Genomic DNA, 27,181 nt, shown 5'->3' with positions numbered 1-27,181 from the left:
TACATAGTTACATAAAAAAAATAAATAAATATGGAAACAGGAAGCATTATGAAGATGTCATGTGAGGAGTAGGTATTACTCTTTTTACTGACCTGTTACTGTATGCAACTAAGCAAATTGTCGTGTACCAATAATATTCCTTTCTTAGGTTTTACCTGTAGTGGGAACATCTATAGCTGTGTCCCACAGACAGTAAATAGTGAAAGCAATCTGTTGCATCTTTCTCCTGATATTGTACACATGAGTGTTCCAACTACCGGATCTTTTGTTGTCCCTTTGTTATAACTGGACTGCCAATTATATTTTTATAACCCTAATTCTATGGAAACCAAATGGGGTTTATTGTTTGTAATATGGATGACGTCATTATTTTCACCTCAGCCAGAGGATACTTTGTATTTATTCATAAAATACAAGGCTTCCCCTGAATGGCTCAGCACAACTCCGTTTTGTTCTGTTACAGAAGTCTATGTAATGCTGTCAGAACACAGGGCTTTATACTGTATGTAGCAGATGCTGCATACAGTTTATACAGTGCACACAGTCTTTAGAGAAGGAAAAAGTTTGTTTGAACCAACTTGTTCCAACCAAACTATTTTTACTTAAACCTGGAGTTATAGTCATATGGTCATAGTTTGATCAAAATTCAGGAAGGACCAGCTGAAGCTCAAGCCATCTATGGCTATTTCCATTCCAGAGCAGTTGATCTAATTATTGTCTTCTCACAAACCAGCTTAGAATTTTTTTCTTCAATCAGAGCTGCATTCAATTGCATGCAGTGTATTCTGTACAGCAGAAGAATCCCCACTGTCAGAATGCAATAACATAGCGGTGAGGGTTCCACCATCTAGCTCGCTTGTGTGGATGGGGGAGTCTATTCAGTATTTTTTCGATCAGCCCGCTGGTAATCCAAAAACTGATCTAAGTATGGCCAGTCTTAGACTTTAAAGTATCTTGGATACCAAGAATCCAAGAAGTTACCACCTTACAAGATTTCTGGCAGGAACAACATGTTTTTTATTTGCAGTATTAAGATAACAAAGCACTTCTGTTGATATATTTAACATACTAAAGGGTAGCAAATAGACATTCATTCTTGGGGTTTACCTAATCTGTATGTGAGATTTTGGAGAAATTTCTTGTAAAGGAAGAGGGTGATGGAACCAGAATCCTCATTCAACATTTTTGGCTGTGTTTTATGCGCTGTGCTCACAACTGTGCATTGTTTCTAGCTCTTCAATGACAGGGCAGAAAACTACTCCATCAAGTATCTGATCAGTGGTCCTGGAGTGGACGAAGCCCCGGAGAAAGGCTTGTTCTATATCGACGATCTCAATGGGGAGGTTTTTGTGAAGCGAGCTATCGACAGAGAGAAGACACCCCTGTTTGTTGTGAGTATGATTACCACAAGGCATATATCTCAAAATAAACTGCCCTTAGGCAATGAGACACTCTAAATATAGAACAATTCCAATTTCAGCCCATAAAACATGTTCTGTAGGATTGCTGCCAGGCATCTGGCAGTAACATGCTCAGGTTTTGTCGAACTGCAAATCTTGTGATTTCTGTATAAATTGGTCAAATTGAGCTTTTTTTATATAGATTGGCATAATACGAGACACGATATTTGCCATTATCAATTATTTAGTGTATGATCTAGCTTTAACTTCCAAACCTTAACACTTGACCATTAAAATTAAATCGATGACTAATGTTATCATATTGTAATACAGATCAGTGATCCTGCTTCAAATGTGACAATTTTTAGATTCAGCAAATACAATGAGGCAATCATCATCTGTCATCATTCTGTGTCAGAAACCATGAAATCAGACCGAGACAGAAGTACAGTTAAATCAGACTCCTCTAATAATAAAAGTAAATGAAACAAACTTCGTCAAAATATAGCCAGAGTTCAGGAACCGGAACGGATAGTCAGACAAGCCAAATTCAGGGAGCCGGAGACGAGCTTAGTAAAACAGCAAGCAGGATCTGGAGCCAAAAGGGATGTCAGCCAAGCAAGTCTTTTAACAGGAATGCAGGAGAGCATCTCTGTGATGTTGACTAAGGCAAAGGCAGAGATCCTCTGGGCTGGATGGCTTAAGTAGGCAGGACTGACGAGTAGGATATCATCAACAGCTGAGTAACTGTGGAGAGATGGGAGCTGGCAATTAGCCGACAGCTGAGCGGCCAGCTCAGAGAAGGAAGGGCTGAGCCCAGCCCTGACATTTTGCTTGATCATTATTTTATAAATGTTTGTGGCCATATGTTAACCAAGTCTGTTTCCCGTGTATTTCCCGTTTATTACCCTCATTGTTTTCTGTACAGGTGCGTTTTGATGCTACTGATAGATTAACTGGACAGGTTTTGGACAAATCTCTCATTTTTAATGTGGAAGTGAGGGATAAAAACGACAATGCCCCCAGATTTTCTCAAACTGTGTATAATCTCTCACTGAAGGAGACCACCAACCTTGGTGAGTATGACAATATTACCATAATGAAAAATGTTTTGCTTTGTGGGCTGACTCTTTAGACCTAATTTTTTTTAGGATTTGAAAAATGTACAGTTTTTTTGCAAAGACCACCCAAACACTTTAGAACAATTTCAGCAAAATTATACTTGTATTTCTCCTTAAAGAGACGTAAGCTTTCATTTTGATTCTGGCTTTGCTACCTAGTGAGTCCTTGTGTTGAAACGCGCGTGTAGGATAGGCGCTGGAATTGTAACACTTCATTGGTTGAATGATTTTCCCAAGTCAGTGACTCTCTAGGCTGTGACGTTGGGATGCCAATGAAAGGACTGGAGCCTGCATATTGGTAGCTCATTGCAGCCTCAGTTTAATCATTCAGAAACCCTTTTATAGCTTTGGTGCCAGATGGAGACCAGGTTTAACTTCAAAAATGAAGATATCTATACCAAACTGGTCCTTGTTGTGTAATTCAGCTTACCTTAAATAAATTTAAATATACCATACTGAACTGGTTAAACAAAATGGTTTAAGATAGAATTCCCTTTTAATTTCAGATAGTCCAATATTGCATGTCACAGCAACAGACGATGACAGAGAAGACAGCCCGAATTCTGCTGTTTCTTATTACTTAATCAGACAGATACCTGATCTTCCAAATGTCAAATTCACTGTTGATCCTAAAAATGGTCTGATTCGTGGGGAAGGATGCTTGAATTATGAGGTGGGTTATTCACAGGACTTATTCTTCTTACTATTATTACTACCATTAATATTAGTTCTGCATAACCTGGGAAAGTCACAAAATAGCCACACAAGAATCAACATGAACAAAAAGTAGAAGGGTCTCTTTAATTCTATCTGGAAATATAATTCCTCTCTGACCATTCAACTTCTGAGCGTGGTGAAAGCCTGCATTCCACTTCGGTGGAAGGACACGCGCCCGCCGACTAAATCCGTGTGATTTGCCAAAGTAAATGAACTCAGAAGCATGGAGGACTTTACAGCAATCCTGCATAACACAGATGAAGCCTTTTGGTTGACATGAAGACCTTATCAATATTTCATATATACCGAGTGAAGGGTGGTGTGCCTGACCTCCTCCCCGAGCGAATCATCTTCCTTTCTTTTCTCCTTTGCTTTATCCTGATCCCTCTCCCCCCCTTAAATTATGCCTGATGGCTTATCCAGCCCAGCTACCTCCTGTGGATATTATGTTTGACCCAGTCCGCTACGCCATGTTATATTTGGTATAGTTTCTGATATCCGGGAACCAGGTGCACTCTGGTGTTTGTGCCCTACATTCTACTGTTGATACTTACCTGACTTCTGGGGTAATTCTTGTTACTTACTTTTTTGAACTGTTTTACATAATGCAAACCTTTGATGCCAAACCACTTTATATACCGCTTTTCTTTTATCTTGATCCTTGTATGATCTGTTGCTATGTGTGCGATCTTCATCTACATCATTAAAGTGCTTTTGCATGTATATCTTCCTCCAAACAAAATGCTCAGTGCAAAACAAATAAAGTATTGTCCTTCAAATAAGTCCTTAAACGTTTAAAATCATATAGTGCAGTTCATTTAGTGGTTCTCAAAAATGTGATCTAGATGACAGGTGCTAGTGCTTGCATTAAGTGACTCACCAGCAATAGGATCGAAATAAAAAGTGCTGGTGCTTCAGTGATTAGATTGGATGCGGCCACCCACTATTATGCCCCGTACACACGGTCAGATTTTCCGATGGAAAATGTGTGACAGGACCTTGTTGTCGGAAATTCCGACCGTGTGTGGGCTCCATCACACATTTTCCATCAGATTTTCCGACACACAAAGTTTGAGAGCTTGCTATAAAATTTTCCGACAACAAAATCCGTTGTCGGAAATTCCGATCCTGTGTACACAAATCCGACGCACAAAGTGCCACACATGCTCGGAATAAATGAAGAGACAAAAGCTATTGGCTACTGCCCCGTTTATAGTCCCGACGTACAGGTTTTACGTCACCGCGTTTAGAACGATCGGATTTTCTGATAACTTTGTGTGACTGTGTATATGCAATACAAGTTTGAGCCAACATCTGTCAGAAAAAATCCATGGATTTTGTTGTCGGAATGTCCGATCAATGTCCGATCGTGTGTACAGGGCATAAGAGTAAATTTTGGAAAAGCCCTCACTATAGGGACAATTGTAAATAAAATAAATAAAATTAAATAACAATGCAAATGTGTACTTTGGGCTGCTGCTGTAGTGCAAGGTAAATAACCCAAGTGAGTGAAATATGAATGTTATACTCAGCACTGCTCAAAAAAATATAAACGGTATATGGTAAAGTACCTACATAAATATAATCAATATCAGTATTAATTAACAATGTAAAGTTCTTGGTGAAATTTTAGTGCAAAACAAATAAAGTGCAATCATATAAAGTCCATCCATATAGTCATATGGTGTGTTGAACTTATGCAACTTATACAGTTGGTGTAGATCTTGGTGACACTCCGTGCTCTCCTCCTGGGTCCCCACTCACCAACAATAATCTTTAAATGCACTTGGTATTTAGGTTGGAATATCGCCTCCTGTCAATGACTAGGACTGCTGGATGTATTCTGTGTACGGGTGAAAATATCACCTTTCTTCCACCGATATGTTATAGAGGTCAGGTATATCCTATATTCAGAGATGACTATTGCCTTCCCAACTCATTTTAAGAGTAGCCATTCTCTTTGAAAGATTGCAGCTATCCTTAACCCTTTACCAGTATCTGTGACCTGTTTTGAAGACAGGGCTTTTTGTTTCTCATGTTCTTTCTGGTATCTGGAAGGTGATAGTCATATCTGAATATAGGATATACCTGAAGTCTATAACATATCAGTGGAAAAAAAGTGATAAAAGATTATTGTTGGTCAGTCGGAACCCAGGAGTGTGACTAAGATCTACACCAACTGTATAAGTTGCACAAGTTCAACACACCATATGACTAGATGTATGGACTTTATATGAGTGCACTTTATTTGTTTTGCACTAAAATTGCACTGAGCACTTTACATTGTTAATTAGTCCTATGATATTGATTATATTTATGTAGGCACTTTACCATATACTGTTTATTGTTTATTGGAGCAGCACTGCGTATAACATTTATATTTCACCCACTATTAGCCCAGTTATATGTCATTTGAGGTAGTGTGGGATAACACTTTTTATTTATTTATTTATTTATTTTTTAATTTTCATCTATGTCATCTACTTTTATATATGGTATCCTATTTTTTGCATTGTGGTCTTTTGGCTAAACAAAGGAATTACAAATTAATATTATAAATCAATAAGTCTCTTGCCAAAAGACCAATTGGTGTCGGAAGCCCAGATCTAAAGCTCTCAATATAGCCTCAATCCCAAATAGTTTTCCAGTCATTCTTATGGGCTTCTATAAAATGTCTAGGAGCGGAATAATTAAGGGGCCTTGAAGTATGTTCTTTTTATGTTCACCAAAGTGGACCCTGCGCAAGGTGCAGCCTACATATATTTGCACACAAATTGTGTCCTGCAATTGATGAAATGTTTAATGTCAGGTGACTTAACATCTGATCCGACCTTGGTCCTCTTTTGGTGCCACATATGGGGCAAGCTGCGCACATGAAATTGCTAAACGGAGCTAATGAAACCATTATTATTTTTAATCAATGGTTTCCTTATTTTACCTAGGGCTACTAAATTCCTCAGGTCTTGTGGTATTCTCTTTATTGCTCTAGGTATTTCTGGCAAACATTTTGCTAAAAAGAGGATCCTCCTTTAAAAGGGTCCTTTTGGATTCTAGATGCCTTATTGTTGAATTTTGTGCAAATAGTGGCCCCTGTCCTATTTACCTTACTATATAGTTCTCATGCTTTTTATGACTTTTTGACCTGACACTACATTATAAAGTGGAAGTAAACTCACAGAACTGCTGACCTCATTCTAGCGATGCGGCGATTAAATACCTCACCGGCCACAGTTATCTTTTCCTCGGCTACTTCTGGGTCTCGGGTTTTCTGCCTATTGATTGGCCAGATGGGGAATGATGTCCTGTTATGCATGAGCATGGCAGTCTGTCATTCTAGGACAGCTGGAGTTTGCAACCAATAGGCTACAAGCAGGCCGGTAAGTGTTATTGCAGAAGAGACATAGAATGTCTCTCCTGCAAACAAAAGCTGCCTGCTGAGTTTTATTTCCAATTTAAGTCTACATTTATGACAAGGCCCAGCTGGCTTCATATCCTATTTCTTCTTCATAGTAATGATTGGTTTCCCATAGTCTTCTTCTTTAGTGCATGTGTGCTTTAACTTGCAAAATTGACCTAAAGGTCATTGCAAATCCATTGAGGATGGTAGGTATGAGTTACCTGAAGAGAGCTTAAAGTGTAGTATAAATAAAATTGTCTCTTCAGCATCAAATGCTAATTCCAAGTCTGGAAACACTAGACTATGGAAATTTGCCATAGTAACCTAAAGGAGTTACTGTGACAATGATCAATGAACTTTTGTAAAGTCTTCTCAGGCCCCTCCCAGATGATTAGTATATTGTCATACTGTATATCTTGCCTATAGAACCATGTTCATCCTGTTGTTCCAAGTATGAAATGTTCCCAGAAGCCCATGAAGCACTTAGCGTAACTCTGAGTGAACCTGGCTCCCATCACTGGCCCCCTGATCTGTCTAAAAACTCACCCAAAAAAAAAAACAAATATGGGATAAGGTAAAACCAATACTGTCCAATAGGCATCTAATGTGTCCATGATTTAAATAACAAAAATAAAAAACTCAATGTGAAAATACTGTACAACCTGGAGGCCAGATGCATGTTGAATAGATGTATAGAGATGACACATCCGATGATATCCATCTGTAGCCTGCTCTCCATTTGTAATTGGATGATATGTCCAACATATGAATAGAATTTCTCACACAAGAAGGTAATTATCACCAGTTCAGGAAATGGTCAATGTAGCAGCCCAGTTTTTCTAGTGCCATTAAAAAAAGCATATAGGTGTGTGGCAGACGTTCCAGCTGTAGTCTAATGACCTTTCTTTTCCAGGCTTCAAACTTCATCCGACTAATTGTGGGAGCGAAAGACAATGGACCTGTGTCTTTATCCAATTCAACTACTGTTAACATACGTATTCAGGATGGGAATAACAATATGCCGGTGTTCACTAGTGGGGATAAAGTGAGTATTTTTTGGGGGGGGGGGCATTTCACTGGTGTTTAAAGTGTATCTGTAGCCATTTTTTTTCTTACAGCTAAGAAGGTTTCCTGGCTGGTGGCGCAGTACAATCAGTTCAGTGATGATGCACTGAGCTCAGCGACACGCAGACATCTCATAAAGTTCACTTGCCAGCCGCATGGTGCAAGGCAGTGGATTGCCTCGCACTGTGCTGCAAAAAAAGTACTGCATGCAGTACTTATTTTTCAGCACATGATGCCTGCACACCACTACAACGCAGTGATGTGAACCAGGCACTTAGCAGACAAGGCATTTTGCCTTGTCCATGCAGTAGGACTGCGCTGGACTAGCCACCCAATGCAGTCGCCGCACATCTGCTGTAACTCACCCATCAGTATTTTCCTCTAATAACTAAGATACATCTCTTTTGGCATTAATGCCATCCTTTCATTTTATATTGGCAACTCTATAGAGTTGATTTAATCAAGGCAAAATGGCTGTTCACTTTGCAATAGACGTTGCCCTTTGCAAGGGAGTTTGCCTCAAAGCTTAGCGATTGAGGTGAAGCTCTGCTGACTTCCATCATCCAATTATGTGCAAACAAAAATGTTGTTCTCTTATTAATTTTTCTTGCACGTGATTGTGTATTCTTTGCAATGTGAAACTTCACTTAACATTCACTTCACTGAAATATTTACTAAGCTCTGGGGCACATTCCCTTGCAAATAGAACAGCCTAATTGCCTTTAGTAAAGCAACTCCTATGAGTTTAGGTGGCGAGACATTAAAAATAACTTGTGAGGCTTTTCAAAGGGTTCAGTGATTATGAAGCCCATCACATCTAACTCTTCAGTCTAATATTTGTGGGATAACATGTTGATATATAATCGGGATGGAGCCAAACAGTATCAGGGTAGGCCCTAACCCTTTAGCTGCCACCATTTGTAATACAGCTGTGCAGCCACCCGATTGCTTCTGACACCACCCAGCACTTCACTTGTGCGTAGCCCTTTACCGTTTTTTTTGTTGTTATAATTATATTTTTTATTTTATTAGAATTCAGCTTAACAGTCCATTAAGGACAAAGACATATGTCCATATATAACATTTACAGAATATCCAAAACTCTATATACACATATCAAAATATTCTATTTAAAAAGAAAAAAAAAACAAGAGAAAAGAGAAAAAAAGAAGGGGGAAAAAAAGAGGTAAAAATCACTTCCCCTCTTAACATACAATATATTATAAAAGTTGAATTTGCTCTGACACCCCCCTAGTTGAGGGCCCCAACCTCCCTAGCTATTCATGTTCATAATATCTCTCAGTGCATAAATGATACACCTAGTTAAAAAAAAAAAAAAAAAAAAAAAAGGGGGGGGGGGGGGGGGGGTGAGAAGAGAAAAATTTTTATTGTGCATTTATTTCCCCTCTCTCACTGTTATGCCTTTTCAGTTTATATAGGTAATGATGGCTTTAGTGATTATGCAGCCAAAAATGCCCTGTTGGAAAGATTTAAAGCTAAGAACCTGGTTAATAACTAAATACACAGATGGAAGCATACGGAATCGCATACAAGGCCTCACCACACAGCCAGGTGGATAGCAGGGCTTTCTCTGTTACAGTTAGGGTACACACTGACAGTACTGGCTGCATTTTTTAAAAAAAAATTCCCTTTTAAAGGACGTTTTGCAGCCCTGGTAAGTAGGGAATAACAGTGTAGGCCTACTTCAGATTGGGGGAAGTGGTCCTCGCACAAAAATTATTCAGCATGTTGATAAACCCAGCAGCAATCTCTTCTCCATGGAGGAAAAAAAAGAGCTAATAAGGTGGGCACCGAATTATTTTGCTTGAGTCTGGGTGGGAGATCTGCCAATGTGTTGTCTGCTGTGTCAACAACATTTAATCTGTCCATGCCAATAATGGACCTTCCTTTTGCAGTACGAATTCACGATGGGGGAGGGAGAACTGAAGCATGAGTTGCTGCGATTAAAAGTAGAAGATAAGGATACACCGCAAACTCCAGCCTGGAAAGCCAAGTATAAAATATTAATTGGAAATGAGAATGAAAATTATAACCTGACCACAGATCCAGAAACCAATGATGGAATCCTGGACATTGTAAAGGTAAGGATTTACATAGGTTGGACTTGATGGACTTGTATCTTTTTTCAACCTCACCTACTATGGGACTATCTATGTAACCATGGTATGAGTTCAATACCAAGTCAGTTTAATCCTTGGTAAGGCTGGTAAGGATTTACATAGGTTGGACTTGATGGACTTGTGTCTTTTTTCAACCTCACATACTATGTGACTATCTATGTAACTAAGAATGATTTCTGCTCTTCAATACCAAGTCAGCTTAATCCTTGGTAAGGATTTACATAGGGTGGACTTGATGGACTTGTGTCTTTTTTCAACCTCACATACTATGTGACTATCTATGTAACTAAGAATGATTTCCGCTCTTCAATACCAAGTCAGCTTAATCCTTGGTAAGGCTGGTAAGGATTTACATAGGGTGAACTTGATGGACTTGTGTCTTTTTTCAACCTCAAATACTATGTGACTATCTATGTAACTAAGAATGATTTCCGCTCTTCAATACCAAGTCAGTTTAATCCTTGGTAAGGCTGGTAAGGATTTACATAGGTTGGACTTGATGGACTTGTGTCTTTTTTCAACCTCACATACTATGTGACTATCTATGTAACTAAGAATGATTTCCGCTCTTCAATACCAAGTCAGCTTAATCCTTGGTAAGGATTTACATAGGGTGGACTTGATGGACTTGTGTCTTTTTTCAACCTCGCCTACTATGTGACTATCTATGTAACTAAGAATGATTTCCGCTCTTCAATACCAAGTCAGCTTAATCCTTGGTAAGGCTGGTAAGGATTTACATAGGGTGAACTTGATGGACTTGTGTCTTTTTTTCAACCTCACATACTATGTGACTATCTATGCAACTAAGAATGATTTCCGCTCTTCAATACCAAGTCAGTTTAATCCTTGGTAAGGACAGGTTCACTTTAATTGCTGAAAAGGAGGATCTTTTAGGAAGTAGATTACAGAATAGTGGCACAAGTGGCCCATCAATATACATTACTCCAAAAAATATGCATCCAACAAGATTTATATGGCTGATCTATATTGTGAAAACATTGACAACTTTCAGTAATTAATTCTCTGTACTGGTATGTGATAGTGTGTAATCTGTGAACGATACTGATCTTCTGACTGGTCAGAAGAAACAGGGAGCTGTTAAACAAAGCCAGCAGAAAGAAGGGGAGATATAGTTATTGTATCTTTTGAAGGAAAGTTTTCTCACCTTATCCCTCTTTCTCCTTCCACCGTCTCCACAGAACATCTGTGACAGACACACCAACTTAGCTCTGTAATGTTAAACATTTTTACAAAATGCTCAGATTTTTGAGATGGACAGGATATAGAAAGGCCTCTTTCACACGGGCGGATAGAATTCGGCTTTTAGCTGCGGATAGATGAAGTAATCTACCGCACCTAAACTCTGACAATGCTTTCCTATGGCCCCATTCACACACTGCGTTTAGCAAAGGTTTTGTTACATGAGGTTTTGTGCGGTTAGAAAAAATAAATTTGACTGCATCCAAGACCGATTTTAGCGCAGCTATCTGTGCATAACCAGAAGAATATGTTTAAGGGCGCTCTGAGTAACAGGACTGAGCAAATTATTGTCTTTATTGGAAGTGGAGGAATTTAAAATGATGGAGTATCTTTAAACACTTAGGGCAGCGCTCAAGGAGGAGAGCAGACTCTAGTGCCAACAAAAAACAGAAAAAAAGCGCCTCCTAAATGCAGTGTATAAAGCTATTAAAATACCCCCAAAGGGATTAAAAACACTTACAAGATTGATGGTGAAAAGAAATGCATCATGAGTGTGGAAAGTGATCCGACATAAAAGTGGTCTCAGTGTGTATCAGGGGTCACTATTCAGCAGTAGAACGTCTAAGAGGGTCAGCAGGGTGAGGACACCGCTCTGGAGGCACAATTGGAGCAGCCGCACTGTCCGAATCGGCATGGAGCGCGAAACCGGAAGTGACGTCAACAGGAGGGGACCAACAACCAGCGTGGACCGCAAACCGAAAGTGAGGTCATCAGAATGGGACACGTTTCGGAACTACTGATTGGTTCTTTCTTCAAGCCAATGCCGGAACACCTTCCACACTCATGATGCATTTCTTTTCACCATCAATCTTTAAAGTGTTTTTAATCCCTTTGGGGATATTTTAATAGTTTTATATAGTGCACTTAGAGGCGCCTTTTTTCTGTTTTTGTTTATCTGTACATAACCGCAGGTAATCGCAGTGTACTTTTTCACCTGCGGATAGTAGCGGTAACAAGGAGAGAAAAACAGGAAGCACATCAGAAATGGCATGAATGTTCCACCGCAGCTAAACGCAGCCGCATGTAAACGCACTAAATCGCTGCTAATCGCAATGTACAACTGCAAGTGGTCGCTGTGCCTGGAGTCTTGGAATTTCAAAATAACAAAACATGCTTTTAACAGTGGCAGAACAGCCGCCCGAGTGAAAGAGGCCTTGAAGTGGTTGTAAACCCATTACAACCACTTTAACCTACAGGTAAACCTAGATTAAGGCTTACCTGTAGGTGCAAGAAATATCTCCCAAACCTAAAAGGTTTAGGAGATATTTGCAGGAATAGCGGCACCAAAGTCTATGGCGTATGCGCCGTAGACATCGGGCGCAGGCGCACTGAGCGTGCTGTTTCTAACGGCGATCATGCGGCACCAGCACGCATGCACGGAAGTGACGTCATTGCGGCTCCGGCCAGTCACAGCGCTGGAGCCACGATAACCGGAAGTCACTCCGGGATAGATGGCAGCGTTGGAGGAGGCGAACAAGGGCCGATGCCGGGCCTTCGATCTCAGGTAAGTAATTCATAATGAGCTAGTATGCTATGTATGTATTTTTTTTTTTTTTTTTAAGAGGCTTTACTTCCTCTTTAAGGAGTAATTTCCTAACTTTACCTTTGGCATCCTATAAAAGTAATCACACATTTATATTCATTTCACACAGTGAGACTTTGCTTTTAGCAGTCACAGACAACTTTTCAAGCACATAAAACATTGATAATGTATAATAGTTTATTTACATTAACATAATAAAAATGAGCAAATAGAAGCATCCCGCCCTACTATGTTCTCCTTAAACAACACAGATGCACTTCACTATGACAAATTCATCACCAAGTTATTTGAAATCAAACATATAGATGCAATTATGTGGTTTGAACAAATACTTCCAAGAAGATGCTTTTATTTCCTTGTCTCTGTGTTTAAAGACCAAATAACGTGTTTTTTTTTTTTTTTGCAGCCTTTGGATTTTGAAGGTACACCTACAAAAACGGTTATTATAACAGTTGAGAATGAAGAACCATACTTTTCATGTGAGAATAAAAAACTCAGAATGGACAAGGCAGTCGCATCGCCCAATGTAACGGTCTTAATCACCGTGTTGGACTCAAATGATGCTCCTGTTTTCACCCCTAATGTTAAGGTCTTTCGAGAAAAAGAAAATGTGGTGGTGGGGACAGTCCTTGGGACTTTCACTGCAACAGACCCAGACAGGGTGCCAAACAAGATCAGGTACAGTATCCGAAATACTAATGCCCCTAAAAGATCTCATCCAATGTAGTGCTGTTCAACCCGGGGTACTATTACAGTTCTTGGAGGCAGTTGAGACTTCAGGGGCACTATTTGAATAAGCAGCTGAAAACGTCAATTCACACTGAAATGAACTCCGGCCTCCTAAATGCTTTGCTTTTTTTTTTTTTTTTTTTTTTTTTTTTTTTTTATATAAAAGGCCGTATATTTATCATATTTTTTATTGTGCCATACAGGTTCAGAACGTACCATTAGATATGGTAGTCCTGTGCCTAGAAATCAAAAGGCCCCATTGTGTGGAAACACAATCCTCTAAAAGCTTATTTCATTGGCACTCATTTCTGAGCTGGGTTGGTGCTTTAAGCAAATTCCCATTAAAAAAAAAAAAAAAAAAAAAGTTGTGGTAGCAGAAAGGTGTTGCTTTGGGCACCGAGGGGTAAATGGAGTGATGGAAATTGAATTTTAGTTCCAAGTATAAATTCAAATCTTCCATGTGTTTTGATAGGTATAAAATAGCACAAGATCCTGCAGGCTGGATGACAGTGGATGAAAATACTGGAGTTGTTTCAACAACACAAGTACTGGACAGAGAATCACCTTTTGTTAATGGAAGTACATACACAGCATTGATCTATGCTATAGATGATGGTAAGCAAGGCCTTGGATTTTTTTTTCACTAGTCTTTTTAGAGAAAATAATTAAAGTGGAACGTCACGCTCTCAAGCAACATGAACTATTTTTAATCCTTATGCTGCCAGCATTAATATAGATAGGAAAGCAAATATTACCTTGTTGTTTTAGACTTCTTTCTTTTTTTTATTTATTTATTTTTTACATTTCTTCAATTACTTCCTGGTTTCCAGGCCTAGGCAAATGATGTCATACATCCCAGGAATCTTCAGGAGGGGGTTTTCTCGGCTAAGCATACTCTCCTGTTTGCATACCTGAGCTAATGGATGCATGGATTCTAGAAGGTCCATGCTACATGCATCATCTGCCCTTACTCAAGACTGCCACAACCAGAAATGCTAGCGGGTGTTTCTCAAAGTGATTTCTCATCGTGGAGACATGGATTGGGGAGTTTGAATATTAAAAAGTAATTGACCACTTCCTGCCCAATGCTGTCATATGACGTCGTCGACTTTGAGTGGGGATATCTGAATGATGCCTTCAGCTACAGGCATCATTCAGATATCATCTTTTAGAGCTGCCGATTCCCTGCACAGTAGGAACAATCATAGCGGCTGTTCAGCAGCTTGATCGTTCTTACAGGCAGCGAGAGGGAACATCCCTCCAACCTCCACTGTACGATCGGCGAGAGGGAGAAAGAATCGGGGCATGCCGAAAGTTTACCATAGAGAATCTGGTGGGCCAGATGGACATCTCTATGAATGAATGAGTGACTTGTATGGCGCTACCTATGCGAACTGAATCGCTTCAGGGCGCTTTTTGCCACCGGTGTCTATCTGCGTTATGGCACGGTCCTTGCCCCATGGGGTCCCGACATGCTTACAAGCACATACACATACAACATACACATATTTGGCCAATTTATCGACAGGATCTAATTAACCTACCAGCATGTCTTTGGAGTGTGGAAGGAAACTGGAGAACCTGAAGGAAACCCACGCAGGCACAGGGAGAACATGCAAACTCCAGGCAGATGGTGTCGTGGTTGGGATTTGAACCAGCGACCCTATTGCTGCTAGGTGAAAGTGCTAACCACTACACCACTGTGCTGCCCTCTATGATCTTTCGAAGGCCGGACACAATGTTATGATGTCAAGCCCGGCCTCTGCATTTGAAAAAATGCCACTTCCTCGGCTGGGAAGAAAGGATTTTTTTTTTTCTGTTTTTTCAGGCTTACCAGCCTAGAGGCGACTTATTGACCCCAGATCTCGCTGTAAAGAGGACCTATCACGCACTATTCCTATTTCAAGGGATGTTTGCTTTCCTTGTAATAGGCAAAAAAGTACGAGGAAAATTTCAAAATAGAAAAATAAAATAAACAATAAAAAAAAGAAAAAAAATTTAAAGCGCCTCCGTGCTCATGCGCAGAAGCAAACGCATACGTAGGTCGCATCCACATATGTAAACGACGGTCAAACCACACATGGGTGGTATTACCGCAAACATTAGAGCGAGAGCAATAATTCTAGCGCTAGACCTCCTCTAACTCTAAACAGGTAACCTGTAAACATTTCTAAAGTGTTGCCTTTAGGGATTATTAAGTACCGGAGTTTAGCGCCATTCCACGAGTATGCGCAACTTCAAAGCGTGATATATTGGGTATCTACTTGGCGTAACATCATCTTGCACATTATGCTAAAAAATTGGGCTAACTTTACTGTGTTTTTTTTTTTTTTTTTAATGCATTATTCCCTAGGGTTTCTGCTAAAAAAACATATATGTTTGGGAGTTCTGAGTAATTTTCTAGTAAAAAAATGATGATTTTTACATGTAGGATCAAAGTATCAGAATTGGCCTGGGTAGCAAGTGGTTAAATAGCATGTTTATGGTGCACAGATACAGTGTAGTTCCGCTTTAAGTAACGTTACATATGGTTTCCTCAACATTCATTAATCAAGTGTTCACATAATTCCCCTCAGTATCCATGCATGCATATTTTAGTGAATCCTAAAATTCTTCTTTGTCAGATTAGAGCAGCTAATGGAACATGTATGGGATACCATTTACACTGTAGTTTGTGTGTTCAAGACTAACATTTCTGTAAAGGAGATGTACCGTATTTATCGGCGTATCACACGCGGCGGCGTATAACACGCACCCCAAGTTTAGGAGGGAAGTTTAAGGAAAAAAAGACTTTTAGGAAGATAGTTTAGGTAAAAAAACCTTACATTTTAAATGCCCATCAATGCAGCCTTATCAGTGTCCATCTGCAGCCTTGCCCATCATTGCAGAATGATCATTGTCCATCTGCAGCCTTGCCCAACAGCGTCCGTCTGCAGCCTTGCCCAAAATTGCAGCATGATCGTATTTTAAATTGCGCCGCCGAGATATACAGAGCCAGATGTCCTGTGTACTCGGCTCCTCTCGGCTCATCCCGCAGTCCCGCCCCTTGGCCCGGCTGCTATGATTGACACAACACCGGTCCAATGGCGGGATGTAAATGCTAGGAGGCGGGACTGGGCGTGACTGCGAGCAGAGCCGAGCCCAGCAGAGTACACAGTACACTCGGCTCTGTCTATTTTGGCGGCGCTCGTTCCCTCCTTCCCCTCTGAGGCAGCGGTTCAGCGTATAATACACACCCATGATTTTCCCCTGATTTTCCCCTGATTTTAAGGGGAAAAAAGTGCATGTTATGCCGCGTACACACGAGCGGACTTTACGGCAGACTTTGCACGGCGGACTTTTCGACTGACTTTACGACGGACTTTCTGAATGAATGGACTTGCCTACACACAATCCACCAAAGTCCGTCGAATTCGGACTAAAATAAGGAAATTCATAGCCAGTAGCCAATAGCTGCCCTAGCGTGGCTTTTTGTCCGTCGAACTAGCATACAGACGAGTGGACTTTTCGACCGGACTCGATTTCGACGGATTGATTTAAAACATGTTTCAAATCTAAGTCCGTCCAACTTTTGAGAAAACAAAGCCCGCTGGAGCCCACACACGATCGAATTGTCCAACGAAATCCAGTACGCCGGACCAAGTCTGCCGTAAAGTCAGCTCGTGTGTACGCGGCATTATACGCCGATAAATACGGTAATTTAAAGCAAATATGTTGGGATTTTTAAAAAGCTGAATACTGCCATTGCCTGCAAAGTAAACACTGTCCTTCTTGCCTCCATGGCCAAGAGCAGAGAAAGATCTTCAGCATCCAGCACACTTCCAGATGTGTTGGTTGCCTGGTCTCCCACTGCTTTCATTGGTTCCTATCAGCAGCCCCTGTGTCCTGCAGTGACATTGGGGTCAGCAGTGACGCCAGCATCTCATATGTGTGGAATGTGAAAGACTTTTCAGCAATGCTATACCCTCAAGTCTGAGGATTTTGGTGGCATAGACAGCAGGACAGGTTAGCATAAGGTAATAAATGTTCTGCATTCAGCTCATTGCATGCTACTAGTTACCATACTAAAACAAATACAGTTTTATTGAGTTTATCTTCAAATGTGATCTTAAATTGCAATGGTATAAAAGACAAAATCTCTATTCATCATTCACTTCTGCACAGGTGAACCTCCAGCTACGGGAACTGGTACAATATCCCTCTATATCTCTGATGTAAATGACAACACACCGGAGCTGACTACACCCTACATGTATAGATGCGATCATCAACTTGATGTTCCTTTCACGATTGAGGCTACAGACAAAGATATAGACCCGTTTGCAGGGCCGTTTACGTTTGATCTGGCTGATCATTCCAAAAGTATGGCTCAAATGTGGCAAGTCGAGAAAGTCTCTGGTTAGTATATTTATTTATATTGCACCAAAAAATCCCATGACGTGAACACACACATAAACATTTTTTTCTGACTAAACTTTATAGTCTGAAGTTTTACATAAACACAATAGACACAAGTTTAGGTAGAAAAAAAACATCACATTTTTTGTTTTTGTGATGTGAAGGTTTAGTATGTAGTTAGTGGTGGGAACAAACTCAACTCCACTTTTCCACCTACATTTAGATCGGCCTTTGCACTAAATGGTGGTTTTCAAATCTAAAGATGACCACAAATGGTGCAATTCAATAACCTCCTTTAGGAATACCAAGAACTATGTGGTGTGATGGCCAGCAGTACATATTTGTTGGTACATATAATTGTACATAGAGGTTGTATGACCAAGTTATAAAATATGCCTTTAGGTAGAACTGTATAATAACACACACCTTCAAAATTTGCAAAAAGCCAAGACAGAAGCAGCCGTCCGCTTGTGCCCATTTTCCTCAGCAAGCTCCTGGCCGCACAGTAAAACTAATCCAGGTAGCTGGGTAGTTGCCAAAGGCTTTACAGTGCGGGTGTCAGAAACCATGAATCAGGCTGAGACAGAAGTACAGTTAAATCACACTAGTTTAATAATAAAAGTAAAAGAACAAACGTAGTCAAAACATGGCCAAAGTTCAGTAACCGGAATGGATCGTCAGCCAAGCCAGAAGTCAGGGATCAATGTAGTGGAACAGCAAGCAGGATCTGGAGCCAGAAGGGATGTCAACAAAGCAAGTCTTGAGCAGGATCGCAAGAGAAACACAGGTTTCTGTGTTGCGAAGGCAGAGCTCCTCTGGACTGGATGGCTTAAGTAGGCAGGACTTAGGAGCAGGATATCATCAACAGCTGAGTAACTGTGGAGAGAGATGGGAGCTGGCAATTAGCCCACAGCTGAGCGGTTGGCTCAGAGAAGGAAGGGCTGAGCCCAGCCCTGACAGCGGGTCACCACAGTCCCCTCCGTTATGTGGATCCTGGACTCTCCCACTCTTACCAGGTGCCCGGGACAACATTAACCGGCTTCAGGATACCAAGTGAAATGAGACCAAGGCACATCTATTCCTCAATATCCTTTGTAGTGAATGAAACCAAAAGCGATGATGATTTTGTCACTTTTTCAGTCTCCCTCCTGTCTTTGATGCAGCCAGAGAAACCTCTAAAACCAGGTCTGATTGAGGTCTGATAGACCCCTAACGTACCTAAAAGGGGTATGTAACATGGGATTGCCCCACATGTGAGGTATTTCTGTGAACGTTAAAGTGAGAGTAATAATTCTATACCATAGTTCACGGTTTACTCTAAAAGAATTTACAGCTCATTAGTTTAAAGCGTTGTCTATACGGAGCTTTTGGGGTACCATTGTTTTTTTTAGATATCATAAGCCCACACAATTTTAAGACTAGACATGTTTGGTATCCATTTACTTGGGACAAACTCATCTTTTATATTCAACCCAAAAATTGGGTAATATATTGTCCGTGCTTGCACTAAAATTAATTTTATATATTTTTTTTTCCCAAAGTGTGTTCGATAAAGAGTTGCGCAAATATTGTGTTACATTAAAAAATTGCAATTACTGTCCTTTTTATTCATTTATTTTACATAAATGAATAAGAAGCTGACCACTGTTAAAGCGGAGTTCCGCCCCCCAAAAAATAAAAAAATGAAAAGCCAGCAGCTACACATACTGCAGCTGCTGGCTTTTAACAATAGGACACTTACCTGTCCTGGAGTCCCGCAATGTCGGCACCGCAGCTGATGTTGGCCATTGCGGGTAAGGGAAACCCGGCAGTGTAGCCTTATGGCTTCATGCCGGGAACCCTACTGCGCATGCGCGAGGCCCCGCTCCTCTCTTCTACTGACCCGGCGACAGGGAGGAGGAGGGAGCCCTGGGGTCATGTCACGGGCCGCGGCTCGGACTCCCGGGAGCGGGAACAGGATACCAGGTATCCTGTCCCCCCCCCCCCCTGAAAGGTGCCAATTGTGGCACCGGAGGGGGAGAGGAGACAAATGAGCGGAAGTTCCACTTTTGGGTGGAACGCCGCTTTAAGTACCCTTGTCAGAGGTAAATGGTTTGCCCCAATCCTCTAACTGCTGCTGTGTCTGGACAGCTTGGTCTGTTTAAAGCAAGATGAAAAAAATAACACTCACTGGCTGGATCACCAGGTGAAAACGAAAAAAGAAAACCAATGCAGCCACCACATCTAAGAATTGGTAGGCTGCAATATAACACATTTTTGTTTTTGGGCTTAATACCACTTTCTCCTCCTTTCCTGGAGATATAACAGGAAGTTCAAGGAAATCTCTTTAAACGGAACTAAAGTACCGATGCGATTGTGAGCAGGCAGGCTCCTCCTTGCAGAAGAGACATGCAAAGTCTCTTCTGCAATAAATGACATCCACGCGCCTGTTCACGGCATTCTCCGCATTGTAAACGGAGCTGCTCATGTGCAGCTCAGCTTACAGCTTTGGCCCAATCCCTGTGTGGGAAAGTGTTCTTGAAGATGGATGAAAACCAGAAGAGGATGCTGGCGAGGGACAGAGACCGTAAAGGTAAGTAAAAGCTCTGTTTAGTCGCATTTTACCCGCCTCAGCATACCCCCAAGACAATTTTAACATTTTTGGGGTTTTATTCAGCAATAACTTTGTAACAAAGTAATACATGCAAATAAGTCAACAAGCCATTCTTTTGGTAGTGTCTTAGAAAAAAAAATACAACATTTTTATGCAATCCAAAGAAAAAAACAACTTTTTTTTCTACTTTGATCAGTGTTAGAAAAAGATGATTCTGTAGATAAAAAAGTATACGTTTTATTCTAAAATTGGTTTTGTTTAAAAAAAAAACCACTAAATTTATAAGTCTAGAACACAGCATTGCATATTATGTTATTTATATATGAAATTGTTTTTTTTTTCTTTTCTAATGTGACCTGTACAAATTAAAAAAAAAAGAGTAAAGTTTAAATATTAACCACCACCATAGAGAGAGAGTTAAACATTTTTTTTCAATGTGTTTTTAAATCTGTATTAATAAATTAGAGTAAACGCAATCCAGATTCCAGCATGCTTCAAGTATAGCTCTTCTTTAACTAAATTCTTTAGAGCTACTCTCTACATGTTTCACCCTCTAGGCATCTTCAGGAGATATTATGTAGCTTCAGAGTACACTGTAAAAAAATAAATAAAAAGGGGATAATATTAATAACTCGACCAACACAACAACAAAAAAATCACCAGGAAATTAATAGCTAAAGGAAGAAGGAGAATAAGGAGTTAAATAGCAATATATTTTATTAAAAAAAAAAAAAAAAAAAACGTGCATTAGGCAAAACTTTACCCATAAACACTTAATAAATCAGGCTCTTTATCATTGAACATACATTTCACATTAATAATGATGCTACCAGAATTAATGTGTGCTGTAAATTGCTTTCAGCATTGCTCCAGTTTCCTCTTGCTGAGGCTACATTTTGCTGAAGCCCAGAGCCCCTAAACAGAAGTAAATCATAAAGCGGAACTAAACTCATCGATTTAAAGTGGAGCGGGGCGCCCCCCCCTCCAAAAAGTAAAAGTCAGCAGCTACACGTACTGTAGTTGCTGACTTTCAATATTAGGACACTTACCTGTCCTGGAATCCAGCGATGTCCGCACCCCAGCTGACGTTTCCATGATGCTGCCGCCGCCATTGCCACTGAGGGATCCCAGCAGTGAAGCCTTGCAGCTTGGGTCCCTACTGTGCATGCACGAAGTGCGCTGCGTTCTTACTAGCTCTGCAGCGGAGGAGGAGCGGGGCCGGACTTCTGAGGTACCTCACCGTGTCCAGTTCCGACAGAAATGGGGACAAGGTACCTATCAAAAACATGTACCCGCTCCACCCCCCCCCCCCCCCGAAAGGTGCCAAATGTGGCACTGGAGGAGTGGAGGAATCAGATTGGGTGGAGCTCTGCTTTAACAGTTTAAAACAACAGTTTACGGGGTCATAACTGATGAAATGTGCAGCACCATTGCAGTTGCAGGTCAAACAGAAGCAGCTTCCTTGGCTATAAAGGATAGGAGAGTTTGATTTCTGCTTTAAGACTGCCAACAGATCGTCCTTTACAAACTAAGCAGTGCCTAAAAAGACAGTAATTGAGCATGTGCAGAGCACGGTGAGCGTGTATTACTGGATTTTAAACAATATAGGCACTTGCATAGCTATACCTGGAAAAGGGGCCAGCCTAAAGTCATCTAGCAGGACTTAAAGCGGGGGTCCACCTATCTATGGTTTTTTTTTTTTTTTTTGAGTTCATTCACAAACTTTTCTTCTCAGCATTACATACTCACATATTGTGTGTAATATGTCTACCTGTGTCAGATTTCGTTGGAAAGAATAACATATATTATTCACTGCAGGCGGTTTCCATCTTCATTGTGGGCATTTGAAGCCCACAAGCATTTATTTCCTGGATGTGGTGAATGCTGTGCTCCCAGCATTCACCGCTCCTTCCCGCACATGCTCAGTGGCATCCTGGGAAGCCTGAGACTAGCTCCCAGGAGTCTGGGAGAGGCTAGAAACACGCCTACTCCCATGGGAGGAGAACCAGGAAGTGCAAAGAAGAATAGAAAAATAAAAGGTAATTACGGCGATTAAAATTTTTTAAACGGCATGTCAGCATCTAGGCAAGGAAGAGAATACATACAGATATTGTTCAAAATTTGGGTGGAACTCCGCTTTAAACAAAGTAACAAAGTAAAACAAATGTTGCTTTGTATCTCTAAATTGTCTGAACAGTGTTTATAAAACACAGAAGGGCTGTAACAGCTGCTGTTATACACAGCATCTACTGGCTATCATTTTGACAGCTGAGAATTGCAAAATGTTGCAGCAGGGAAGAAGGACAAAGTATTCTACACACACCTTGTGTAATTTATTTGGGCATGTGTAGCACACCCAATCTCCACAGCTGGTTAAAGTAAATCCTTTCTTAGAAAGCTGCCATTGGAAGAAGTGGCCCTATTAGATTTTCCTTCTATTGCTCTTCTGGTGACAGTGAAAAAAAAAATGGAAAAATCCAATATTTTAGAGTCCACCAATAGAGGAGGGAATCTACCCAATGGGGACACAAAACCGCAATATTATAACTCCATCCATGCTTAAAATGTTTAGACTTTACAACACCTTTAAAGTGTATTCAAAGTCAAAATATTTTTTATCTTAACGCATTCCTTGCGTAAAAAATTCTTTAGGTGTCAGCATTGCCTCTGCCCCCCTTTACTTACCTGAGAGCCCTTTCGATCCAGCACCGTGCACGTCAGCAGATCGCTCCTCCCCTAACTTCCAGGTCTCGCTGGCTTTGCTGGGGCATGGGGAGCCATTGGTTTCCAGTGTTGTCAATTAAAGCCAGTGACTACGGAGTGGGGGCGGGCCAAGTCCCTCTATGTCAATGGACGCAACGCGTGCGAGCACGCAGCGGCTTTCCATGGGTGCACTGGACAGAGAGGAGAGGCCAGGAGTGCCGGTGGGGGACCCAAAAAAAGGAGGTTCCTGCCCACTCTGTGCGATTCTATTGCACAGAGTAGGTAAGTATAGACATGTTTGTTTAAAAAAAAAAAATTGCCTTTAACCAGTTCTCACTAAAGGTACACATATGCGGCCTGTCGGCGGATGGGCTTCAACGCAAAGAGGCTGCATATATGATGCATTCCTATGTAAACCTTTGTCTGTGCTGGGAGCATGCTTCCAGCACAGATGCCCGTTGGGTACCGGAAAGCTCCCGATGCATACTTGCTATTGGGAGCTTTCCAATCATGTGACCACTGTGACTACCAAATACAGCAGTCACATAATTGGAATGCTGTCCTCCCAGCATTTATCACATCTTCTTTAAGGGCTGGGAGGTGGCAGCGAGAGGGGTATAGGAAACCTGACTATAAAGTGTTTGGATAATGGAAAGGTTGGTTTAGCATCGCTCCTGTTTTAGATATAAATTGGTACGCGGCTAGCTTGGTTCAGATCTACTGCTGCCCAGTGTGCATCTCTTCATTGGGAAAAGGGCATAAAATAATGTATAATTGTCACATCTCTTTATTTTGCAGATAATACTGCAAAAATCGTAATGCTGAAAAGCCTTGCAAAGGGCAACTATACTATTCCCTTTGACATTTACGACAGGCAGGGCACTTCCAAAACCCAAAACCTGAATATCAGAGTGTGCTCCTGCCCAGACCAGATAAACTGTGAGAAGATGGCACCAGCGTCGTATCAGCTGGGAGGTGGGGCGATCGGAGCCATCTTTGTTGCTCTGCTCCTGTTCTTGTGTAAGTATGATGAAGGTTTGTGTCCTGGAGATTGTTGACCGCTTGGGTGTTATCTTCTGACTCTCTTCTTGTTTTCTTTGCTAGTGGCACTATGTTTGCTCATGTGCTTCCTCTGTGGCTCTGCGAAAAAGAAGCACATGGTACCAAATGATGAAGGAAATCAAACTCTTATCAAGTATAATGAGGAGGGTGGAAGTGCGCTAACTCAGGTAAGTCAGAGTTTATAGGCTATTCGATTTTAGTCAAAAAGAATGACAAATAAATCCTTGTACACACTGTTTTTCATTCAACCCAGCCCCCCCCTCCCCCGCCAGAACACTCTAATCAGCACTCTCCTCCATTGGCAGAGAGCGCTGATCGGGAGTCGGCCGGCTGCTGGTTTTCCCAGCATGCTCGTCCGTGTGTATGGGGCTTTAGGCTTCAAAGATTCCTAGTTTTAATGAGCCCTGGCTTTATTATACCCATCTTCTCTGGCCCTGGCCCCACACTCACCATACTTTATCCCATTGAATTATCTAGGATTGACACATTTGCCCTTTCCTGCTATGTTTAGTGCTGCATAAGTTTAATCATATTTATCCTTCATAGATACTCTTGAACTGTGCCCCTGATGAGCGTTTATACACGAAACGCGTTGGTTAACTCACGATGCAGATACACGTCTGCACCAGCAGTTATTTCAGTTTACCATTTACATCAATCATGTTTATATTCTATATTACTCCCATTGCAATGTGCCACCTATATGGTGTGTGTGTGTGTGTGTGTATATATATATATATATATTGCCAAGTGTGTTGCCAAGTTGATATGCAGTGGGGCAAAAAAGTATTTAGTCAGCCACCAATTGTGCAAGTGCTCCCACTTAAAAAGATGAGAGAGGCCTGTAATTGTCATCATAGGTCTACCTCAACTATGAGAGACAAAATGTGGAAACAAATCCAGACAATCACATTGTCTGATTTTGAAAGAATTTATATGCAAATCATGGTGGAAAATAAGTATTTGGTCAATATCAACAGTTAATCTCAATACTTTGTTATATATCCTTTGTTGGCAATGACAGAGGTCGAACGTTTTCTGTAAGTCTTCACAAGGTTGTCACACACTGTTGCTGGTATGTTGGCCCATTCCTCCATGCAGATCTCCTCTAGAGCAGTGATGTTTTGGGGCTGTCGCTGGGCAACACGGACTTTCAACTCCCTCCAAAGGTTTTCTATGGGGTTGAGATGTGGAGACTGGCTAGGCCACTCCAGGACCTTGAAATGCTTCTTACGAAGCCACTCCTTCGTTGCCCGGGCAGTGTGTTTGGGATCATTGTCATGCTGAAAGACCCAGCCACGTTTCATCTTCAATGCCCTTGCTGATGGGAGGAGGTTTGCACTAAAAATCTCACGATACATGGCCCTATTCATTCTTTCATGTACACGGATCAGTCGTCCTGTTCCCTTTGCAGAGAAACAGCCCCAAAGCATGATGTTGCCACCCCCATGCTTCACAGTAGGTATGGTGTTCTTTGGTTGCAACTCAGCATTCTCTCTCCTCCAAACACGACGAGTTGTGTTTCTACCAAACAGTTCTACTTTGGTTTCATCTGACCATATGACATTCTCCCAATCCTCTTCTGGGTCATCCAAATGCTCTCTAGCAAACCTCAGACGGGCCCGGACATGTACTGGCTTAAGCAGGTGGACACGTCTGGCACTGTAGGATCTGAGTCCCTGGCGGCGTAGTGTGTTACTGATGGTAGCCTTTGTTACGTTGGTCCCAGCTCTCTGCAGGTCATTCACTAGGTCCCCCGGTGTGGTTCTGGGATTTTTGCTCACCGTTCTTGTGATCATTTTGACCCCACAGGGTGAGATCTTGTGTGGAGCCCCAGATCGGGGGAGTGGTCTTCTATGTCTTCCATTTTGTAATTATTGCTCCCACAGTTGATTTCTTCACACCAAGCAGCTGCTTGCCTATTGCAGATTCAGTCTTCCCAGCCTGGTGCAGGTCTACAATTTTTTTTCTGGGTTCCCTCGACAGCTCTTTGGTCTTCACCATAGTGGAGTTTGGAGTGTGACTGTTTGAGGTTGTGGACAGGTGTCTTTTATACTGATAACAAGTTCAAACAGGTGCCATTAATACAGGTAATGAGTGGAGGACAGAGGAGCCTCTTAAAGAAGAAGATACAGTTCTGTGAGAGCCAGAAATCTTGCTTGTTTGTAGATGACCAAATACTTATTTTCCACCATAATTTGCAAATAAATTCTTTCAAAAATCAGGCAATGTGATTGTCTGAAATTGTTTCCACATTTCGTCTCTCATAGTTGAGGTATACCTATGATGACAATTACAGGCCTCTCCCATCTTTTTAAGTGGGGGAACTTGCACAATTGGTGGCTGACTAAATACTTTTTTGCCCCACTGTATATTCATGTATCCTTGATGCTTAGTGTACATGCAGATGTATGTGTTTACACACATGATTTATACTCTTTACTTGTTTTGTACTATTGATACACATTTTTACATCTTCACATGTTATTAAATATGTTTTTCTATTAATCTCCTCCACTATGTCATTATTTTCATTTAAAGTCAAAAATTCCTCTTTTTTTATATATTGTAGCCATCCAAACCAAAGCACAAAGAAAGGACCCTTGTATCAAGAGACAAGGGTAACAGTAGCTATTCCAATGATAAAAAGCACCGTGGTTGGGTTATCATAGAATTTTATAAGTTAAAATAGGTAAAATCTAAAATTCTTGCTGGTTTTATGTGTGTTCTTTGAGTCTGGAGGGTTTAAACGGCCTTTTTTTATTCTGAAAGAATGTTTGATATACAATAAATTTAACTAATAAAATGGACCTTTGATAAACCAACAGTACTTTCTCATTGGAATAGCTACTGTCTTACCCTTGTCTCTTGATACAAGGGTCCTTTCTTTGCATTAGATTTTAGGCCCCCTTCACATCTGAGAATAGTAGAATTGTGAGCAGAAATGTGTGGTTGTGCTCACGTTTTTCGCGAGCTAAAATACGTGACATGCTTGCAGTGCTACTATTTCTTAATGGCACCCCAAACATAGGTATGAGTCCAGCGTTTT

At 41.0% G+C, this 27,181-nt stretch overlaps 1 protein-coding gene across 1 annotated transcript in view; it reads left to right on the top strand.

The window, feature by feature from the left end:
- The window catches only part of LOC141114077 (cadherin-like protein 26), a 177,405-nt gene that overhangs the window by 99,323 nt on the left and 50,901 nt on the right, over positions 1-27,181 (top strand). The window contains exons 4-13 of the mRNA XM_073607538.1: positions 1,233-1,391; positions 2,329-2,476; positions 3,028-3,194; positions 7,549-7,680; positions 9,617-9,802; positions 13,054-13,325; positions 13,849-13,991; positions 17,541-17,774; positions 23,869-24,090; positions 24,175-24,299. Coding sequence (XP_073463639.1) covers positions 1,233-1,391; positions 2,329-2,476; positions 3,028-3,194; positions 7,549-7,680; positions 9,617-9,802; positions 13,054-13,325; positions 13,849-13,991; positions 17,541-17,774; positions 23,869-24,090; positions 24,175-24,299 — 1,788 coding nt within the window. The remainder of the gene's footprint in view (positions 1-1,232; positions 1,392-2,328; positions 2,477-3,027; positions 3,195-7,548; positions 7,681-9,616; positions 9,803-13,053; positions 13,326-13,848; positions 13,992-17,540; positions 17,775-23,868; positions 24,091-24,174; positions 24,300-27,181) is intronic.

Source organism: Aquarana catesbeiana, linkage group LG12 (genome assembly GCF_042186555.1).
Source record: "Aquarana catesbeiana isolate 2022-GZ linkage group LG12, ASM4218655v1, whole genome shotgun sequence".
Lineage (NCBI taxonomy): Eukaryota > Metazoa > Chordata > Amphibia > Anura > Ranidae > Aquarana > Aquarana catesbeiana.
The sequence above is the reverse complement of the archived record's forward strand: the minus strand, read 5'-3'. Positions and strand labels throughout refer to the sequence as shown.